The sequence below is a fragment of the Talpa occidentalis genome, unplaced genomic scaffold (genome assembly GCF_014898055.3).
Source record: "Talpa occidentalis isolate TD23 unplaced genomic scaffold, MPIMG_talOcc4v2.1 talOcc4.4, whole genome shotgun sequence".
Taxonomy (NCBI): domain Eukaryota; kingdom Metazoa; phylum Chordata; class Mammalia; order Eulipotyphla; family Talpidae; genus Talpa; species Talpa occidentalis.
In genome coordinates, this window is record NW_023604295.1 from 20,367,429 (window position 1) to 20,388,922 (window position 21,494).

At 37.5% G+C, this 21,494-nt stretch overlaps 1 protein-coding gene across 4 annotated transcripts in view; it reads right to left on the reverse strand.

Moving 5' to 3' along the window:
* Positions 1-21,494, reverse strand: part of PLD1 (phospholipase D1) — a 215,795-nt gene that overhangs the window by 115,013 nt on the left and 79,288 nt on the right. For all 4 annotated transcript variants that reach the window (XM_037525110.2, XM_037525109.2, XM_037525107.2 and 1 more), the window contains exons 2-8: positions 18,459-18,649; positions 18,071-18,198; positions 14,196-14,341; positions 13,829-13,937; positions 12,367-12,432; positions 5,456-5,514; positions 3,455-3,547 (exon numbers count right to left, since the gene is read on the reverse strand). In XM_037525110.2, coding sequence (XP_037381007.1) covers positions 3,455-3,547; positions 5,456-5,514; positions 12,367-12,432; positions 13,829-13,937; positions 14,196-14,341; positions 18,071-18,198; positions 18,459-18,618 — 761 coding nt within the window. In that variant the 5' untranslated portion in view covers positions 18,619-18,649. The remainder of the gene's footprint in view (positions 1-3,454; positions 3,548-5,455; positions 5,515-12,366; positions 12,433-13,828; positions 13,938-14,195; positions 14,342-18,070; positions 18,199-18,458; positions 18,650-21,494) is intronic.

The following is a 21,494-nucleotide window of genomic DNA, read 5'->3' on the forward strand; positions in this document are numbered from 1 at the left end:
CTGTCTCTGGTGAATCCTCTTACCCCCCTCATCTCTGGCCTGTACCCCAGCTCTTATATGTATGAATAATCTTTAAAAAAATTAAAGTTAAAAAGGTATATTTCTTTTATATAATGAAATATCCCCACACCAAACCCCCCACTGTCTTTTCTGGCTGGCCCTTCTCATGTAGGTTATAACTCTAACTTCAGTTCTTGACTGCTAGAGCTAAAGCCACACTCTCCAGTCAAGTCCCTCACTATCCTATGTGCTTCTTTTTTCCTTCAGATCTCTAATCACTTCCTGCATCCACATCATTTACAGTTCTTATCAGCTCTGCATTGCCTGATTTCCTCTTCTAGTGAGCTCCACATTGAAGGGAGTATGTCCTGTCAGAGATTAGGCACTCAAGTGAATGGCCCAGACCATGCCTTCCAGCTGGTGAGCAGAGAGTTGAGATTGGGTTGCCTCAGAAGCCAGCTCTGAGACGAGCATGTAAGTGAAAGTACAACTGGTCCTTGAACAGATTTGAACCATGAAGGTCCACTTATACATAGATTTTCTTTCAACCCTTCCTCTTTTTCCTCCTCCTTCTAAATTTACAGTGAGGAAGACAGGAATAAAGACCTTTATGATAAACCACTTGCAATTTTTAATAACATTTTCTTTTCTGTATTTTATTGCAATACATATAATACATATAACATACAATACATGTACTAATGGACAATTTATATTATCAATGAGGCTGCTGGTCAACAGGAGACTATTAGCAACTAGGTTGTACTTGGAATTTGAACTGTGATGGAAGTTAGTGCCTCTAACTTATGTTGTTCAAGGGTCAATTGTAATTGCTAAAGAAACAGATTAGGGAACTTATTAGGGAGCATAAATAGGGCAGAGCTAGGAGGAAGTCATCTAGGTTCTGCTTTCATGCACTTTATTGTGGAAAACTGGGCTGTGAACTTGCTGTGGGAACTCAGAAGAGGGTATAGTACGTGCTGTGTGACCCATTCTTGGGACAAGGGGCTAGATCCTGCTGGCTTTGGTTGGGGGTTGCTCCTGGAGCTGGGACTACTTTTACCTGCTCTGTGCACAGGCTGGTGGCTTCAGCGGCTCAGAGCAAATCTACAGTGAAAGACTGGCAAAGTCTGTGGGTGGCCTACAGCAGCTGCCTTAAGCAAAGCCAGGACTGGGAGGATGGCTCAGCAGGAAGCTCAGCCAGGGCCCAGTGGGCTGGACAGAGCAGCCTCCTCAAGGGGCATTATGTGGGGCAGGAAGGCAGGGACAGGGCAGGCTGGCTATGTTCCACTCCTCTCCTGGCTTGGCATGTGTTCTGAGTATTTCCCAGGATTCTGTACAATACCTCATATGGCATCTCTGATTTTTCTGCAATGCCATTTATACTCTGAGTTTATGGGTATATTTATATAAGCTACAGAATTTTATTTGAAATCAAATAATCTCAGCACATTGTATCTCTTTTTGTATTAGTGAAATTGATGTTTCATTACACCAAAAAAATCTCAATTTTCCCTAGTCTAATCTCTTGACCTTTTCCTTGCTCATAATTTATTTGATCCCTTTAAGACCCAGAAAATAAGAGTTTAACTTAATCATATTTTTTTATTGGTATGCTGTATCTTAGATATGTTTAAAAGCATATCTTAATTTTAATTTATACATTTTTAATCAACACATAGTTCAATTTCATATTTATATGTCAGTTCACATGTCTTTTTCAAGGTTGGGGAGATATTTCTTAAAATTTTTTTTCTAATTCCAGTAAATTATTACTGCAACAAATATCCATTGTCTATTATGTTCAAAACATTGTGGTAAGTGTTTTGAGGGCATAAATAAGAGTCCGTGAGAATACTGTTGCACAAGGGGTTCTCAGTTACGTAGGACATGGAATAGGAATTAAACCTCTCTGACTATACACACTTACCATAGTATATATAATATATACACTCACAAATATAGCTCTAAAATTACCACCCCTAAAGTCTGATCAAGTTTTTTAAAGTTTATTTTTAAAGTATACAGTATATTCACAAAGTTTTGCTTGATCACCACTAATTTCAGAATATTTTCTAATTTCAGAGTATTTTTATTTGCATAAGAAGAAACTCTATACCTAGTTATAGTAACAGCCCATTTTCCCTTGCCCTCAGTCCCTGGAAACTACTAATCTACTCTGTCTCTATAGAGTCTTTATTCTGGACATTTCATATGAATGGAATCATATATGTGGCATTTTGTGTCTTTTTTTTTTTTAATTTGGCATAAAGTTCTAAAGGTTCATTCATAACAGCATATACCAGTACTTCATTCTTATGTTTTTATAAAATTTCAATTTTTAAATTCAGATATGACTTGCATGCCATAAAACTCCCCCTTTAAAAGCATGTAATTCAATGGTTTTTAATATATTCATAAAACTGTGCAACTATCACAATATTCCCAATATTTCATCAACCCAGAATGAAACCCCATACCCATTAACAGTCTTCATTCCTTTTTTTTTATTTTTTTGCATATAAGAACTGGGGTACAGGCCAGATGTGCTAGGGGTGAGAGGATTCATGAGAGACAGAGTGGGGAGCAGAACAGGCAGAATGACTGAAATACACTGCTGAGAGGAGCAGAGGGCGAGACAGGACAGGTCTGCTGTGCCATGTGGGCTGTGGATCAAACTTGTGCTGTGGTGGCTGCCAATATAGCTTCATAGTGCTGAAACTTAACCCCTTGCACCACCATAAAAGCACTTCCTTCCTTTTAATGGCCAAATAATATACTACATTTTGTTTAACCACATAGCATTTGATGGGTCTTTTGGCTGTCTGATTTATTAGTCATTCTGAATACTGCTGTCATGAACACTCATGTATAAGTTTTGATATAGACAATTTTTTTTTCCAGTTTTCTTGAGTAAATACCAGGAAATTGAATTGCTGAGCATAGAGTAACACTACATTTAACATTTGAGGAACTGTCACACTGCTTTCTTAAGCGGTTGAACCAGTTTCCACCAACAGTGTAAGAGGGCTACAATTTCTTTAAATCCTTGTCAACACTTGTTAGTGTCCATCCTTTTTACTGCAGTCATCCTAGTGGGTGTGAAGATGAATCTAATTGTGGTTTTGATTTGCATTCCTCTAATAACAAATTATGTAGCGTATATTTACTTGCACTTATTGGCCACATGTGTAAGTTCTTTGGCTGACCAAGTTTTGAATCCCAACACCCACTGGGTTTTACATATATAATCTAATCTGCACACATTGCCTATAAGTCCAAGTTTGAACAGAATGTTTAAATGGATGCTGAAATGTGGAAGTTTAAATAAATTAGTATTTTCTCTGGTATGACTTTCAAAGGATTTCTATATGATATATAACTTAAACTAATATGTGAAAATTTCCCAATATTCAGTTTCTTAGAACAAACATACAAAATTCTTAAGTCCCACCTTTTTGACCACCGGTAGCAGGCTCTTCCGTGACCACAGCAATTCAAACCAGGTATTCTGTGTCCTCCAGATCTTTTCATTATCATACCTTCTCTGAAAGAGACGTCAAGTTAACCCATCATCTTCAAATCTCCTGTTCATACTGAGCAGATACAGTCTCTCATCTTGCGACTAAATACAGACTTTCATTCTTATGTGACTTTCCTCTCCATTCTTTCCTCCTTCACCCTCAATGCCACTAGCTAGCCTAGTTACTCTGCAGCTAATCTTTAAATGTACCATGGTCAGACGGTGGCTTGCTAGCATTGTTCTGTTGGGCACCCTGCAGGAATTAAGACTTCCTGGTTTCTGGCTCCCAATACTGAGTGTGCCTTCCAGTCATTGTGGCCATCTGAAAAAATCTATGCACACTGCCAAATGCCTACACAGGGCTGGTTCAGCTGCAGTCAAGACCAATGAAAAGGTCCACCACAGATTCCAGGGCATCTCTACTTCATTTGACCCACAGTTCTCAGGTCAAGTCATGCCCAAGGAAATAAAGTAAAGCTTATAGCTTTAAAAACAGAACTATCCTGAACTTGAAACATATGAAAAGAAAGAACAATAGTAACTGCTAAATTGTAGAAAGAATGTAAAACTGTAGGGCCTCCCCGGTGGCGCAGCGGTTGAGAGCTGGGTTGCGAAGCTGCCCGCAGCCTCTGCGGCGCCGGTTCGATCCCCGGCTGCTCCCCGGCCACCGGAGGAGGGTCCCACATGGCGGGCAGACCTCTCCTGCCGCCCGCTGCTCCCCTCAGCAGTGTACTTCGGTCCTTCTGCCTGCTCTGCTCCCTGCTCTGGCTCTGGTGAATTCTCTCACCCTCCCGGGCTTCTGACTGTACCCAGTGCATGTATAAACAAAAACAAACAAACAAACAAATAAATAAATAAATAAACAAACATGCCTCTAAAAAAAAAAAAAAGAATGTAAAACTGTAAACAATGCTTTTACAAAAGAAGTTCAGTTCTTGTAATGTCGAGTTCTCATATAATTAAGGAAAATCAGTAAATTTTAATGTTGTTATATAAGATTTTACATAGTATTATTTTTAGTCATGAAAATGAGTGATAAACAGATATCTTTTAAAAGGGATTAGAGGAAGAGATTTTGTATATTTGATTTTTAATGCATTTTCCAACACATATATATGCTACCCATAAAACACTGCTACTTTCGGATAAAAGGAAAGCTGTGCTTTAAAAACATGAGAAAGAGGATGGAGCAGCTGCCCTTGTTTAATGTAGCAAGACACTTTGTTTTGTGTAAATAGATCCCCTCAGTTACTCTGACTTTTGGGAGCCAAGCAGCTCACAGTAAAGCCAGGCAAACTCTCTCATCACAGAAAGCAGATAAAACACATGTTAATGCATTTTTAGCAGTTTGAGGAACCTCCACACAGCTTTCCATAGTGGTTGGACCAATCTGCATTTAGAAACAACCCAAATGCCTCCAAATAGGTGACTGGATCAAGAAGATGTAGTATATATACACAATGGAATATTACTCAGCAATCAAAAAAGATAATCATGGCATTTGCAGAAACATGGATGGAGCTAGAAGGGATCATGCTCAGTGAAACAAACCAGAGAGAAAAATAAAAATACCAGATGGTTTCACTTATAGGAGGAATGTAGGGGATCCAAATAAGGGATTTGGAAAAAAAAAGTAATTACAATAAAGTAAAATGTCAAAATCAACAGGCAACTATAAACCAGAGACATTCTGCAGGCAGGGGCGGGGGTAGGATGGAGTAGGATCAAAATAGGGGTGGGAAGAGCACAAGGGACTATGGTGATGGTTCATGGGTGAATTGGTGGTGGGAATTTCACAGGGCCTATAACCAAGATGAGAAAGCATACATTATAGAAAAATGAAGAATGATGAAAAAATATACAAAATAAAAATAATGTTAATGCACATCAACTTTTTACACTTCTTGTTAAAGATTCAACACTGGAACTTACAGGCCCTTTGGTCCCAAATCATGGATGAATGACAGCTGGCTTATATCAAGAAATTCTGTCTGAAAAAAAGGTCAAAAATCCATACTTTAGAAAGTTAAGAAGAGAAAAATTTATGCATTCAAAACACAGATATGTCTGGGGTACTTTACACACTGCACAAATCAATAACCACAGAATTGCTCTGGAAGAGTACAGGCTAGAAGTCTGTATGTAATTAAAATATAGACAAGAAAGTGACTCATGTTCAAGATGTTTAGACAAAATGCTCAAGAAAGCCAGAGAAAGAGATTTACTTCTAACATTCTTGTATATTTATTTTTGTTGTTTAGAAAGAGGGATTGTGTGGCACATTGTAACACAATTAAAAGATAGTGTGAAGGGAATGATGTTGATGCCAAGTTGTAGACGATGGGCTGGATGCAGGTAATGGAAAACAGAGAGGCAGAGAGAAATGGAGCGGAGATGGTGTAAGAAGGTCACAGGCTGTACAGAGGCTGCAGTAAGTGAGAGGAAGGAGGGTAATGGAAAATTAGGCGCAAAGCAGGTTCAGGTGAAATTGGGGATATCTTCAAACATCAGGAATACAGAGAATTCTAATAATTACATAAGTTAAATAATACATTATGATAGACACTTCTATTTTTAGCAAATAGAAAAATATTATATACAGTAAACCCACCTTGGTGTCTAAATTATAATCAGATTAAAAGCTATAAGCATTATAATAACATCAATGGCTAACATTTATTATCTGCTGATCCTAAACAAAGCATTTTTCATAATTATCTCAAACCTCTCTCTAAGATAGGTACAATTTTTCCCCTTGTACCAAAAAGGAAACTTAGGTTTACAAGGGTAGGTAAACTCTCTCAGAGAGTCAGACAGTAAATATTTTAGGCTTTATGAGCCCTACAAACTACTGAACACAAAAGCAGTCAGAGATGACACATAAATGAATAAGCATGGTTATAGAGCATAAAACCTTATGAATAGTAAAACGTAAATTTGATTTTATGTGCAATAAAATTTTTTCTTTCTATATTTTTTCTACCATTTAAAAATGTATTGAGTATTCTTAGCTCACAGGTCATACAAAAACAGGCAGTGGGCTGATTTTGGTTCATAAGCCATAGTTTGCCAACACCTGGTTTAGAGAAATGAAGTAAATTATCCAAGACCACATAATTAGCAAGGGGTAGAGTTAACATCAGCTTAGACCAGTCAGTATCCTTAAAACTAAGTTGCAAAAGCAAAAAGTCATCTGACATTTATTTTACTTAAATTGACCAACTTGTTCTAGTCAGTTAAGCACTAAATTCATATATGGAGGCATAGAAAGAAAAACAAATCAAAATTCTGTAGTTCTTAGCATACACAGAAGATTTACCTCATAAAATCTTTGGAACAACTAGCATTGGACATTATTTGCTTCCAATTTACAAAACTGTCTTTAAAAGTAGCCACGGTCGCTGGAAGGGATCATGCTCAGCGAAATAAGCCAAAAAGAAAAAGAAAAATACCGGATGGTCTCACTCATAGCAGGAATCTAGAAAACTTAAATAAGGGACCAGGAAAATGAATAACTATAAGAAAGTGAAAATCAGAATCAACAAAAACTATGAAACAGAAACACTTTTGGGGGGTGGGGGGCGGGAGGGGAGGGATTGGGATCAGAAAGGGGGGGTTGCAACTGTATGGGGAATATAAAAATAAAATTTATTATTAAAAAAAAATAATAAAAAATAAATAAAAGTAGCCACGGTAAGCCCAAATCTGCCAGTGATCACAGACCATGTGAATAACCTTAATAGAAAATCAAAGACAAAAAGAAATGTTCTTGGCATTTCAGAAAGCAGCAAGGAGACCAGACACGGAAATCACTCCACATCTACAAAGTTCTGTGGGAAGAAATATAACATTGCATGTGAGTGTAGGGACAGAGGAACAGAGGAGGGTGACTATTTCCTAGCTAACATGACATCACAGAGGGAGGGCTACTGGGCTTTTAAATGGTACAAGTAAAATGAAGGTTGTGTAGTTATGGTTGGCAATACAATATTATTAACATCATAATAATTAACCTATCAACTATTGCAAGAAAAAATTACAAACTTCTAAGAGTTGTCAGTCCTTATGAGGACCAATTAAACGAGTACATTACTTTCTTAGGGTTATTTGAGGAACTCTTTAAAATTCAAAAGGAGTTTAACACTCTTAATCAAATATCTCCTCACATAGTATTTTTTAATAAGGATTTTAAAAGTCAAGGTCTTTATATTTCTTGTATAAAATATGGTGATTCAGTAGCAATCATTTTTAGATCTGATTTGTAGAAAAGCTTTCTCACTGGAAAATGTAGTCATAGATAGGTTATCAGAAGTAACTGCAAATTTTGAGCATTCAGATCCAAAATGTTTTAAAATCCTAAGCCATAACTTCTCATTTTATCTCTAGAGGGGAACAGAGAGAAAAAATTAATACTGGTTTACTTTGGAAGAAACTATTATAGAGAAGTGATTATTTTATGAAAATTCACAAAGTAGTTGATGGAACTAATAAGAAATAAAAAGCAAAAGTCAGAGCCTCCCTGGTGGTCTAGGGGTTAGTCTCAGTGGTGTCACCTACATGGCCTGAGTTCTATCCCTGGCCAAGTTGCTAACCCACATGGCCCGGCAGACCTCTACTGTCTTGCCCACTGCTCCCCTCAGCAGTGTATTTCAGTAGATCTGCCTGTTCTGCTCCCCGTTCTGTCTCTGGTGAATCCTCTCACTGCCCCCTCCACAACTCTGGCCTACACCTCAGTTCTTCTGAAGTGGAAATTATCAGGCTGACCTGTAAATTAGCTGAAGTTATGTTGAGATAAAGCCTCAATGTAGACTGAAAGTTCCAGGGAGTAAATGATAAACATTCTCAAGTACACACACCTGAATTACACCCATTTAACAGACTAGGAATCTCCTGCTCCTGTACTCCCTGCATGCTCCAAAGTGTATATGTAACCCTGCTGAGGCAATAAATACTGTTACCTAATTGCTGGTGGTTCACTTTGGAGAAATATCTCCTCTAGGCCTGCCAGAGTAAATAAGGCTCTTCCCTCCCCCCTCTGAGTGCAACCTGGTTCAATAATGGAATTTTGCCATAACAGGTCTACACAAAAATTAAGAAGAAAAAAGAAAAAAAAAGAAAAAGTCAAGGAAACCACCTATCTAATCTCTGTATATTATTTTACTCACATAGCTCTCTTATTATCAAATAGTTGATGACAGAAATACTCTCTGAAATTATTCAGAAATCAAAACTTAGGAAAATTTTAAAAATCATTCCATGTAAACATTTTTATCTAAATTAAAGAGTTTATGTTAGCAATGAAAAACATTTAAATTTGCGTGTAATGTGATGTTTATAAATTTAACCTCACAGTTTAATAAAGTTTAACTAAAAAGAAACTGAAATAACTATCTCTATTAAACAGAAAGAATAATATTATTATTATCTCTGACAATAAATGTTCTACAGATTTAGCAGATTGTGGTAAGGTCAATTTAAAAGGAAACCTAAATAATACAATTTGAAATTTAACAAAGATCGTGCTTTCCAAACTTCTCAGTGCTGGCATTGTCAGTGAAAAGAATTCCATTCTCCCTTTGGTGATTCTCAGAAATAAGAATTTAATCATCAATTTAGTTGGAAAATATTCTATAAGGCTTATTGATCTCTTGGACAATGTACTAATCAATCTCTACCCCCCAAAGGAACTTGTAAAAAGTCAAATATTATGGAAATAGGGAAGTAAAGGGTTTCCATGACAAGGGACAAGAAATAAACTCTAAGGTTAACAACAATCCTGTTAATTAATTCACAAGCAGCTTTACCTCACTTTTGAATTAGAAAGGGAGGGGCTCAAAGGTCCCCTTAACTCTTGGGTGGACGGGGCCCCAAAACCCAAGCTAGGGACCAAGTAGGGCATTCTCAGAAGCAAGATAGCCCATAGTGTTCACAAATTGGGTAGTGCCTGGTGCTGAGGGGGAGAAGCAGGCTCAGGTGCTCCAGGAAAGGTTGCTTCTGGGTAAAGTGGTTACAGAGCTCCCAAGAAAAGAGACAATTTCTATCTCATCTGTGGAGGTAACAGGTCTGCCCAAGGCCTAACAACCCTCCCAAAACTGACTCAATCACAAGAATGACAATATTTCCCTTAATTTGCAATGCACCTATTAAATAAGTGCGGCTTTTCTCTGCTGGCATGGAAACATGGTGAGCATCTTTATGAATCTTTACCCATTCTTTCCCTCTAGCTAAACGTAGTCATCCTACTAAACAAGGAAGAGAACTCAGTATTTTTGATCTGTGGGATATTTACCCTCAGATTCCTTATCTTCAGAATGGTGATTAGCTTGAAATAACCCCCTTAGAAGTGAGGAGCCTGGGTTACAAGAGTCAGATGTTTATTTGAAGTTAGCTATATCACCCTATCAGCTTAGGGCCCTTCTCTTGGAAATTATGCATTTTGTTCCATTGCTAAATTTTTAATCTTTAGTCAGAAAAGAGCTACATTAACTGTTTCTAATGATTCCTCCTTTAAGTTCCTGAAGATAAGTATTTTTCATCACTAATTAAAATGCCCAGCACAGAGCACAAAGGGAACCCTGTCCAGATTTTATATACTATTGTATAATTGAGTAATATTTTTTTACATACTGATGCCTTGAGGAGAAGCCAAATACATTTATCTCCATATTACAAGTGAGTCAAGAAACAGAATGAATGATTAATAATCTTTGAGGGGAATGTCCGATGCTGAATCCACTAAAACTATAGACTGCTTTGTTCTCCAGAACCTCAAACAGGGGAAAAAAAAAAAAAAAGCAATTCTTCATAAACCTGGAAGAAATGGTTGTTTTCTAAATAGTTGCCCAACCACTGACCATATGAAAATAAGAAAAATGAGTTGTCCATATCTAAGTTTCACTGAAATTTTATTAAAATTAGGAGCATGGTCCTCTCTGAACCCCTGAGCTATGAACTATGATGCTATTAGCTTTGGGACACAAATATACATATAATATACATATTTTACACTTATAAAAATGTGTGATTATACAGACTATACTACTGAGCATATGTGATTATATAAAAATGACTCAACATGCAGATAGCTTTAATATTTCTCAAAATTATGAAAGGAGATACATAGATTCTAACCTAATTTCACAAATATGAGGCAGAAGCCCGCAAAAATAGTCTATAGGTCAGATTCATCTAGTAGGAAAGGAAGACAGAGTTAGAGAATTAACATAGACAAAAATGGTGTCCTATGCTCGTGTCATTTTGGAGAATTCTCCTGTTTGACAGAATAATTAGGAGTAACGTACATAGTCAGTTATGACAGTTTTTCCTTCCCAAAAGAAATGCTTAGAAGGCATCCTGGAGTTTCTAAATATAATATGGCTCAAGTTGGGAAATGTTTTTATGATTGGAAAAGAAATTAAAATGAACATTTAAAGAAAGTAAACATTCTTTCATCCACAGGAGAATCCAAAATACAATAATATATATACATAGAAAGAGAAGATTGAACTCAGGAAGTACTGCTTTAAAGCCAAAAGCAATAGTATAAATGAAGTCACTGGCAGGAAGAAAAGTAAAAGAAATGGAAAATTATTTCATACCAGTATGAGTACACATTTAAATAATTCTTTATTAAAGAAAAAAAAACAATAACTTCAGAGAACACAATGGGTGGCAATATTTTTAGTAATAATAGCAGTAATATACTAATTCATTACATTTTTCAAAATACACATTCATGAGTCTTAGAAGGGACAAAATTCCTTCATGAACCTTTTTCTGAGATTTCCCATCTTGGATCCAAATTGCTGCCATCCCTGAGATAATATCCTCTCCAGGAACTAGGAAGCCACAGAAGCTCCTTAAGTACAATGAACATCACAGTGCAAGCTATGGAAGGTGGACAGTCAACCTGCCTCAGGTCAATGTGTATAGAGGGGACCAGGTGGAAGCATCCCTAGCCTCCAAATAACGTGTGAGAGCTGCAAGTCTCCAAACCTCCTAAAGAACCCAAGTGCTCTTACTTCCTCCAGTAAATACATAGAGGGCTTGCCATTTTCTGTGATGTGAGGCCACTCTCTAAACAAGTGGCTAAATCACAATTGCATCTACTCTTAAATTCTTCATATACACATAATCATGCATTCAACCCCACAACAATGCACTTTATATATACACAGGTACAAAATACAATTATCCAGTGCAGTCTCCATTGCCTGAACCTTTGGATAATGGGGAGCCCCCTTCTAAGGGCCTATGAAAGGGTAGAGCTCATGGTGTTCTGACACCGTCTATAAAGCCCACTCTTTCCTGTGTGCCTCCAAGTTGCTTCTAAGATCCTACACCTCTTCTATATTATTTGATTTCCTAAAGTGTTTTTTCTCTCCTTAGTTTTTCCCATGCTTCTTGCTTTCACATGAAAAGACAGGCTTTTTATAGGGCTTCACAAGCCAATTATATGGCAATCTCACTGTGTTCATTATAATCTTTGGGTATTCAATGCTATTCAACTGTTTGCATCCACTTACTACTCAATATTTTTTCTTTGGGATTATAAATGTTTTTTGGCTCTGGAACTCTGAGGAGAGAAGGTTGATTTCTAGATAACCTATGCTATAGTAGCATTTCAAGTTCATTTAACTATTATTATAGACAGCAAGTTATGTTTGATGACCATAAATTTGATCTTTTCTGTCAATCAATTTTGTACTCTTTCATCTATTTTAAACTCAAGGAATAAACAAAAGTGTATACAGCATTTGTGTTAATAAAATGATCTAAAATGCAGCTGACAATTCACTATTCTATAAATTACTTCAAAATTTAAGTCACTGAATGGTACTTACTGTTGCATGATAATTTTTATACATAGGCATTTTCAGTAATTTTGTCAAGTAGTCTTCTAGTTGTTTCTGTAATACAAATATTTCAGATAAGAAAACATTATATTTACAGAAAATGTAAGCAAGAACAATGATATGATCATTGTAACATCTTAACTTCTGTATGTTATCCAAAGATTTATTAACATTGTCACTAAACAGGAATTCTGAATAGCATTAAGCATTATTTCCATACCTCTCCTGAGACGTTATTTAAGTCTCTTCTTGGGTATGCATCTACACCTCTAAATCATGCACAATGTTGTAAACCAATGTTTACTCAATCAAAAACAATGTAATTTTTAAAAATGCAACTCTACAATCAAAAACATACATGCACATCTCTTCTTCTTACTGAAATTCTCACATGCTTAGGTCTTTTACAAACTGCTGACAAGACTCAAGCTGTATATATTTTTTATTTTCCCTAACTACTAACACAGGCTTTGCTATATTGGGTGGTCTTCAAGCATTTGTTGTTTTTATTAAAACCTAAATTTCCTCAGTTCTGTAACTGAATTTATTGGAAGATATACTACAATTTTTACACAGATTTTCCAGGGGGAAAAAAGAGGACATCTAAAAGATATTTTTTCTAGCGAACTGTAACCTCCTTTTACATATGCTCAATGTTTGTGGGGGATGTCAATTACATGGACTCTGGTATACACTGAGCACTAACTGTTAAAGCCAAAGTTCAACATTTTCAGCTGGACTCAATATGCGTATACAGTAATCCAAAACTGGAATATTATATGCCTAGATATCTTGGAACATATTTTTTCCAGACTCCTAAAGAGAGTTTAAGCAAGATGACAGCTAAAAAGGAGAAATAAAATGCCCATTCCAGGACGTAAAAGTCTCAGTTATAAAATAGAACTGAATTAGTAAAAAATAATAATAATCCCCCACTGTCTACAGTACTGTGTCATGGTAGCTGAGTGGACTGGGTCCCCTGGCTGGGATTTCTGTCCTGTTGTACCTGTTTGATCTCTGCCCCACACTTCTCAGATCCTAAATGCCCCATCCAGAGTCTGGGAATGAGATTTTACATGTATTTACAGCAAGCTACTACAAATACTGAAGCAAACATGGAAATACATGATTTTAAGAGTAGATCTCAAAACCCTCAAAGATGAGCTCAAACTTGCTCACAATGAGCCCCACGAGGTCCCTGCAGGGAGAGCAGCTTCATCATATCAAAGAACATTCTTCCTCTTCCTGGGAACCAGACAGAGGTCTTATGTAACCTCCAGGGTCAGAGTGGCTTGGGGAGAAAGGGTGTGAACAGTTCCAAAGAAGCTAAAGCAGCCTGGGTTTAGACCAATGGGTCAGAGACATTGCAGCCAGGCTTGTCTTACCCATCAGTAGTTGCCACGTTTCTACAAAATTAAGTTCAAAACAACAGAGCAGTGAAAGAACTTACCCTTTTACTATGGAACGGTTCCTCTCTGTCCTTGTTTTCAGATGAACGGGGCAAACTTGGCATATCTCGAGGCTCCTCCCCTTTGACATTTTGTCTTCTAAATGTGTGTCTGAAACACACACATGGGCACGCACGAACATGCACACACAAACACAACGCAACAACTATTAGATTGGTTTTGGAGCCATGACTCACAGTGTCTTACCTGAGACAGCTAATTTTAAAAGAGCGCATTTAATTGAAAAATATCCATATTTTCAATGTAAGGTATCCCAGAAGGACTAGATAACCCATAATATAAATGAAATACTCCTTCCACCCCACTTACATACTGGGATAACTTTATAATTAATTCAGAAAGAGTTACCTTTTGGTGGGAATGGGGATTCGGATGAAGGCTTTGTATCTGAGAAGTTCTCTGTGAAATTCTTCAAAGTGCTTGTATTTCCTCTTCACTTGCCATTTAAATTCCCCATGTGTTAATTCAATAGTGTAAAATTTGATATTTGGATCCTATGGCGATAAATTAAAAATGGCCGGTATTTTATATAACAACTAAAATTTCAAAATCTCTTATAAACAAAAGCTTATTAATAAGTAAACAGTAATACCTTTAATCCAATCTACATATTTTGGGTAAGTACTTAAGCAAATTTTTTCCAAAACAACTGATTGCAGAAATAATATTCTGTTAAACGTTCACCTTAAAATACATAGAAGGTAAACTCTGAATCACACCAAAGACAAATGCCTACAAATCCTATTGCTCCAAATACATACACACAACACACTTAGAGGCAGAAATCAGGTAAAGGAGACAGAGTGATTAATTAGCCATGAGGGATTTGTCCAAAAGTATGAGGAGTGAACAGAAAAATGGAAAAAGTAGCATCTGCCCTTCACAAATGACAAAAATGCCAACTCCTCCTGACATGCATTCCTAGGACCAAGCTTGTCTCCAACATCTCCCTGCCCTGAGGCACCATCAGCGACCGGGAAGATACAGGATGATTAGAAGGAAAAGAGCAAAACTACCTACAAAATTTTTTCCAGAAAACTTAACCAAAATCAATCTCCATTTTAGAAATTTTAAACGCTCCTTATTAAAATATAACTTTATCTTAGAGACTAGGAAATTCTTTCAATCAAAATTGCTAATAGATCCAATAGGAGTTTTGCTGCAGTAAAAGCTATCCGAAGGCAGAGAATGCCTACAAAGCACAGGAGGTCTTGAAAGAAGCTCTGTAGGAGGGGTGGGGAGTGGGGAGAGATGGGGGCTAGTCAACACTCTGAACTACCTACTATTCACTGGCCCCTGCAGGGAGATTTCAACACCATGGGTGTGGGGGTGGGGTGGTAGGAGAGTGAACATGTCTCCTGTTCTGCTGGTTCATTCCGGTTCTGGTATCAGCAACATCTGGGTGATTCATGGCCGGCTGCCATTCATTACTGATGTTTGACATTTTGCTCATTTCTAAAGTAAGACCACTCTATGTAGATGTAGCACATAAAAACATCAGCATGACAGTCAATGCAAGTTGTGCTCATAAATCTGAAATCCAATGATCACTGGCAAATATTCAAATCTAGCCCTTGCTTTGCCTTTAGTTAGGATCTATAAGAGTTACTTCAACGAGAAATTGAAGGAACCCAGTTCTGGATCTCAATATTATTTGCTGCTGTCTTTCACCTTGGACAACATTATAGCACCATCTTGTTTCTTGGAAAAGGATGCAGCAAAACAGAGTGATCACAAACTGCATTAAAGTGAATGATGCTCAATTTAAAATGAGTTAAATAAACAAGAAAATTTATACAAGTTAGGCAAGCCACCACATTTCCTAGGATTTTATTTCTCAATCTAAGGAAACTGAAGCTTTACAAAATACTGCAAATGGCAAGTTTTATCCCTCACACATAAACCTGGAAATCTGACACTACACTTAGCAATTGTGAGACTGTATGGTACAAAGAGAACAGCTGTCACATCTTTTTGAAGGGTTAAATTCCTGCAGTGCAGAATGCCAGCTGTGAAGCCTCAGTCAAGTGTCACATCTATCAAAAAACCTCCCAGCAGAACTATTGGGATTCTTTTGAATTGGAATACTTTGAGGGGTTTTAATAAATGGATACCCTGGGAGGGTGTGACAGGAATAAGGATATCACAAAAAAAGGACAGAAACCTGGGGCTCATGAAAGCATCCCTAGACTTGAAACGATTCTAGCTTCCTAGAATCGGGAAGGAGGGAGTGATGGGAATAAGGCTGTCTTGGAGTACAGGTGCCTTTGAATGATGGACATAGCAAATCCAGGGTTACCCAAATATCCTGTCTTGCTTCTTCATTTTCTGAGTCCTTCCCTTGGACAAAGACAGGAAGCTTGGAGGGACAAGGAGCAGGGTGGAGAGGGTGGAGGGAAGGCTAGAGGGGCAAGCAGAAGAGCTCCAGCCAGGAAAGGCAGGTAGTACCATCTGTCATGAGACTAGAAAGACAGTGCCCAGCTTTGAGTTGGCATGTAAATGTATTCAGGAATTAGAAAATGTGTTGTTTGGAATCACATTCACACTGCACAAATTTAGTTTGTATGTCTGAGTAAACTAAACACTAAGTAGAATAAGAATGATTCTTCGGTTTCTCATATAGTCTAAGATTTAAAACACAACTAAACCAAACTCACTTGACTAACAGGAGAATATGAGCAAAGACAGTGTGGTAGTTGGCTTGAATATTTATCTTCAATTTAAGAGATACCTTATAATACTAATCCATGGTATTATACAATGTATCCTTGGAGAGTATGAGATATAATCTATGTATATAACACTACTAGTGTTATTAAATTCTCATAAATACACAAGGTTGGCACTGGTATATCCATTATTCAGTTGAGGGCACTGGGAAACAGAGAAGTGAAGTAACTTGCAGGAGATTATGAAGCAAAGGCAGGAATTAAATCATGTGGCCTGCCCTGGAGTCTGTGCAGTTAACCCCAACCCCCTACCCTCATTGTTACAGCCTCTCATTTTAAAAGCTGGTAGGCAAAATTGGAAGGCAAAGGTCATCTCTTTGCAGACATTCCTAGGTGATCTGTGCTCTGTGGTGTATCAGGAGACATGAACCATGGAAGTAATCATACTTCCTACTCAAACAAAGAACCTGAATGAAAAGTGGACACCAAGGTCGGTCAGGACAGGGCATAGGCAAAACCATCAGGACTGAGGCAGCGCATACCAGCCTCCACCAAACAGGAAGAAGGGGAGGCAAGCCTGCCCAGCAGAAAGGCTCCTTCACATTCACTCTGAGACTGTGGCCAGGAATTAATGTGAAGGCACAAAGGCCAGCTTCTATAGCAATGCCCCCTACCGTCAGACTTGACCAGTGTGAACCCAGGCAGTAACAGCGCACACCCAGCTACCTTAATGGCTTCTCCTACTCCAATCCATTTCAAAGAGAGGCACTTTGCTTGATAAAGACAAATATATATGTATATATATATATATATATATATATATATATATTTTAAATATCACTTCATTTTTCTACAGTATATGCTTATATGCTCTTTCCTTTTAGGTGTATTGATAAAGTTGGACATTTAACTCCCAAAGTCTTTCCAGTGCTTGATGAAAAAATGAATGGGGCAGAAAAAGCAGGGTAGTAGGAACAAAGCAGAGGGACAGAGGATGCCAGTGGAATTCTCTCAGCACTGCTTTGGGTTATGGCACTAGCCAAACCAGCTCCTTTTATGTCTGTCTGTCTGTCTGTCTGTCTCTATTTGTCTATCTATCTATCTATCTATCTATCTATCTATCTATCTATCTATCTATCTATCTATCACCAGAGAGCAGCATCATTTTTTTTTTGCTAAACCAGCATTAGGAAAGCTAAACTATTCCTTGACCTATAGCCAGGATTCAGTGGCGTTTGATGGAAAAATGACTTTACTCCAAGAATCCAAATTCAACAAAAAATTTGGGAGAGAGTAAGACTAGGAGTGGTACTCTGCAATATATAAACTAACCTTGTAAACTGCTCCAGATTATACATTTTGAAAAAATAACATTAAAAAAAATGACCATTGGTGTTTACTTAGATCTTTAAATACTGAGAGATGAGGAGGATGTAGAAATGATTACAGAAAACTAAAAACACAGTAATAGTTAATAGGAATTAAATGGAAGTTAATATATTAATTCACATTTATTGCCAAATACAAGCTGAGTCCATCCATAAACACTCTGACCTTTCCTGCAGATGTAAAGCGCTCCACTTCCAGAACTTGAGCTTTTATTGGACAGCCGGAGAGGTATGTCTGTATGTTAGGTTCCTTAAATCCTTGAGTCTCATAAATAGCAGAGAATGGGATATTCACTAAGAAATAAATAGGTAAAGTGATTACAAGAATGCATGATATTAGCATAACTTGCCTTTCATGGGCATCTTTTTTTAAAGAAATAGAATATTAAAAAAATTTAAAAAATAATAAAAAATAAAATAAATAAAATAAAATAAAACAGCTAGCGCTTCAGCCCAGTGTTATGACACCTGTAGGAAAGAGCAGTCCTTTCCTAGACATTTCAAATGTGTGCTCTCCACAATCTCTTCTCCTGGCTTAGCTCATCAGTCCTTACCTTCCTGTGTCTTGGGATCACCTGGAGACACATCGAACTCCACCTCTTCTCCCTCAAAGTGGAGCTCTCTCGTGTCCAGATTTTCTATCAAATTACTCATGTCAGCAGCGATTTTCCTCAGTGCAGACGTGTTCACCTTTGATTCATTTTTCAGTGACATGTTGGCTTCGGACACGGTAAGAGCAGAGGGGCTGGGAAAGAAGAAAAGAATTAGGAAAATGCTGTTTTGGTCAACTAGAACCCAATTTAGAGTACAGTTTGAATCCAGGCTTAGGAACCACACAAAAAGCAAGTCAGCTGACTCTGTGAGCTCCTTATCTCAATCTTCTAATTGATTTTCCTGTTGAACATTTAAGGGATTCCTAGCTTATAAATTAATTTAGAGTGTGGTCCTTAATGTAAACAAGAAAGAAAAAAGAAACAGCCCACCGATTAAGTGCCAACATATCTCTCAGGCAATTTTATGAACTTGGATAAATGAGGGAGTTGTTTAAGCTGCATTGTTTTGGGAATAGACATTTAAAGAAGAGTTGATTTCTATTCAAATATATACATGGAAAGAAGGAAGATCACATCAAATAAGCAAATATAAGCATTTTCTAATGAAAATTTAGGACATTTTATAATAATTTCAATATACTTTTTTATTTATTTATACAAGCACTGGGTACAGTTAGAAGTACGGGAGGGTGAGAGAATTCACCAGAGCCAGAGTGGGGAACAGAATAGGGAGACTGATGAAATACACTGCTGAGGGGAGCAGCGGGTGGCAAGAGAGGTCTGTGCACCATGTGGGGCCCTCACCGGTGGCCGGGGATCGAACAGGTGCTGCAGAGGCTGCGGGCAGCTTTGCAGCCCAGCGCTCAACCGCTGCGTCACCAGGGGAGGCCCTCAATATACATTTTAAGAATATTTTTGATACCTTTCTACATTACCTCCGTAGGTAGAAATGCTATCATTTTGAGAAATGAGATTCTGTCCTGACTTTGCATGAGTTATAACATACAGGTCTTGAAATGAAATTGATTAGTGTACCTATTCCAAAATATACTGACATGCTAGAATTACACTTGTCTCCTCTTTTTTTTAAGAAAACCAGTTCTATTTCATTCCAACATTTAATAACACAAGTCATTGCACATCAGTACCCAGGAAGGAAAGTTCATAAAGATTTTATTTTTCATTTAAAATACTAAGATGTAAGCCTTGAGCCCTGGCATTAATGTTGGATTAAAAAAAAAAATCAGTTACAGCTAGGCCCTAAAGTGGGGGTGTTTTCATGCCAATAACTCCTCCACACATGTTCACTTATGGCTGCAAATCACAATTACGCAGCACTCACCACTGTGGGATGCAAATGAGTTAGTATGTAAAGATAAATAAGGCGGGTTGCTATGATTAAGGAGCACATGATAGTGGGTGAGGGAAATAAGCTATATAACCCAGATCTATTGCTGGACTCATGCAGGTACTAGGCTTCCTGAAAACGACATGTGCTGAGTAGAAGACTCTTAGCCGGGTTGCTTTCCTATGTGTACCGTAAGAAAATGGGAGGGAGAAGCAGAGATGCTCTGTGGGAAATGTTAAGGAGTTTCAGGCAAACTTGGGGATCCCTTACTATAACTCAACAAGTCTTTAGAACCTTGTGTCTGTAGAGAGACATTATTTGGAAATCGAAAGATGGGGTAGGGAAGGGTGGTTCTGGTTTGGCCAGGTAATATACCTACCATAGCTAAGTTCTCTCTGAACTATGTAATCAATCATGCATCCTTCTCCATGTTGGCTGAAATTAAGTTTGGAGTCAAATTTGTGTCCTTCTATTAGCAAAATATGGGACTATTGTTGCTTGTATCACTACCCTTTAATTTTTCTCCCATTTCTGATTTATATTATAATCGTTAATGTGAACTGATTGCTTACTATGTACCTGGTTTGGTGTTAATCCTTTATGTATATTATCCCATTTATCATCAATAACATATCTATGAAAATTTGTTACTTCTATTTTGAAGATGATCAAGAGTTTGTGACCCCCCCCCCCTTTATAGGTAAGGAAACTGCGGCATGGAAAGATTAAGTAACTTGACCAATACTTTAGACAATCTGTCGAAGGTCACAAGGAAGGGTAGTTAAGAAAAGGGATTTGTATACAGGTCTGTCTGACCTCAAACCAATGTTCTCTTCCTGTCCTTTGAATTGAAGGAAGTTTTGGTAAAACAAGCTCCCTCCAGCAAGTCCCTTTAGGAACTGACTCAAAAGGAAAGAACAAGAGGTGAATTCCTCCTGCAGCTCAGTACCACTGGAAGAAGATATTTAAATTCTACAGGTCTCTGTTTCCTCCTCTATAAATTAAGGAGGTTGAGTCATTTCATCTCTAGGATCCCTTTAATACAAAAAGCCTAACTACAGATAAAAGATGCTATACATTGTTCTGCCTTCTTTTTTAATGTGATTAACTAAATCTTCTCCTATCCCAAGAAATGAACCCAAGTACTTTTTCATATGAGCATGAGAAGCAGGTGGAAGAATGTTGTTTAACCTAGAAAATTGAATCAGGATCTACCCAGGCTCCATGGAGGAGCTGCTGTCTCTGGTCACAATGAAAATACTTCCTTTCCCCTCAATTCAATTACTACTTATTTGATGCCAATCATGAGTCAGGTACTGCTTTATTTAAAATAAAAGGCAATAGGAAACTTAGAGGAAATGAGACAAGGAACAGCAATTAAGAGGTTATATCATATCATTAACACTTGTTAGTCTATACAGACTTAGGTATTTTCTATTGATTTAAAAGATTTGTGGTTTACTTTGCCAACTTTCTTAGCATAGCACAAGAAAACAAGGGTTATCCATATGACTTTCCTTCTGGACAAAGTGTTAATGTTAAAAATGCAAGTGAATTTTAAAACATTCAGAGACCAGAGTAATCTACACACATTGTCAGATAATTGGGATAACCAATACAGAACCACTGAAACAAACCAAAACAAAAATTTGATTTCAGGTAGAGAAAAATAGCCTATTGTGAAAAGC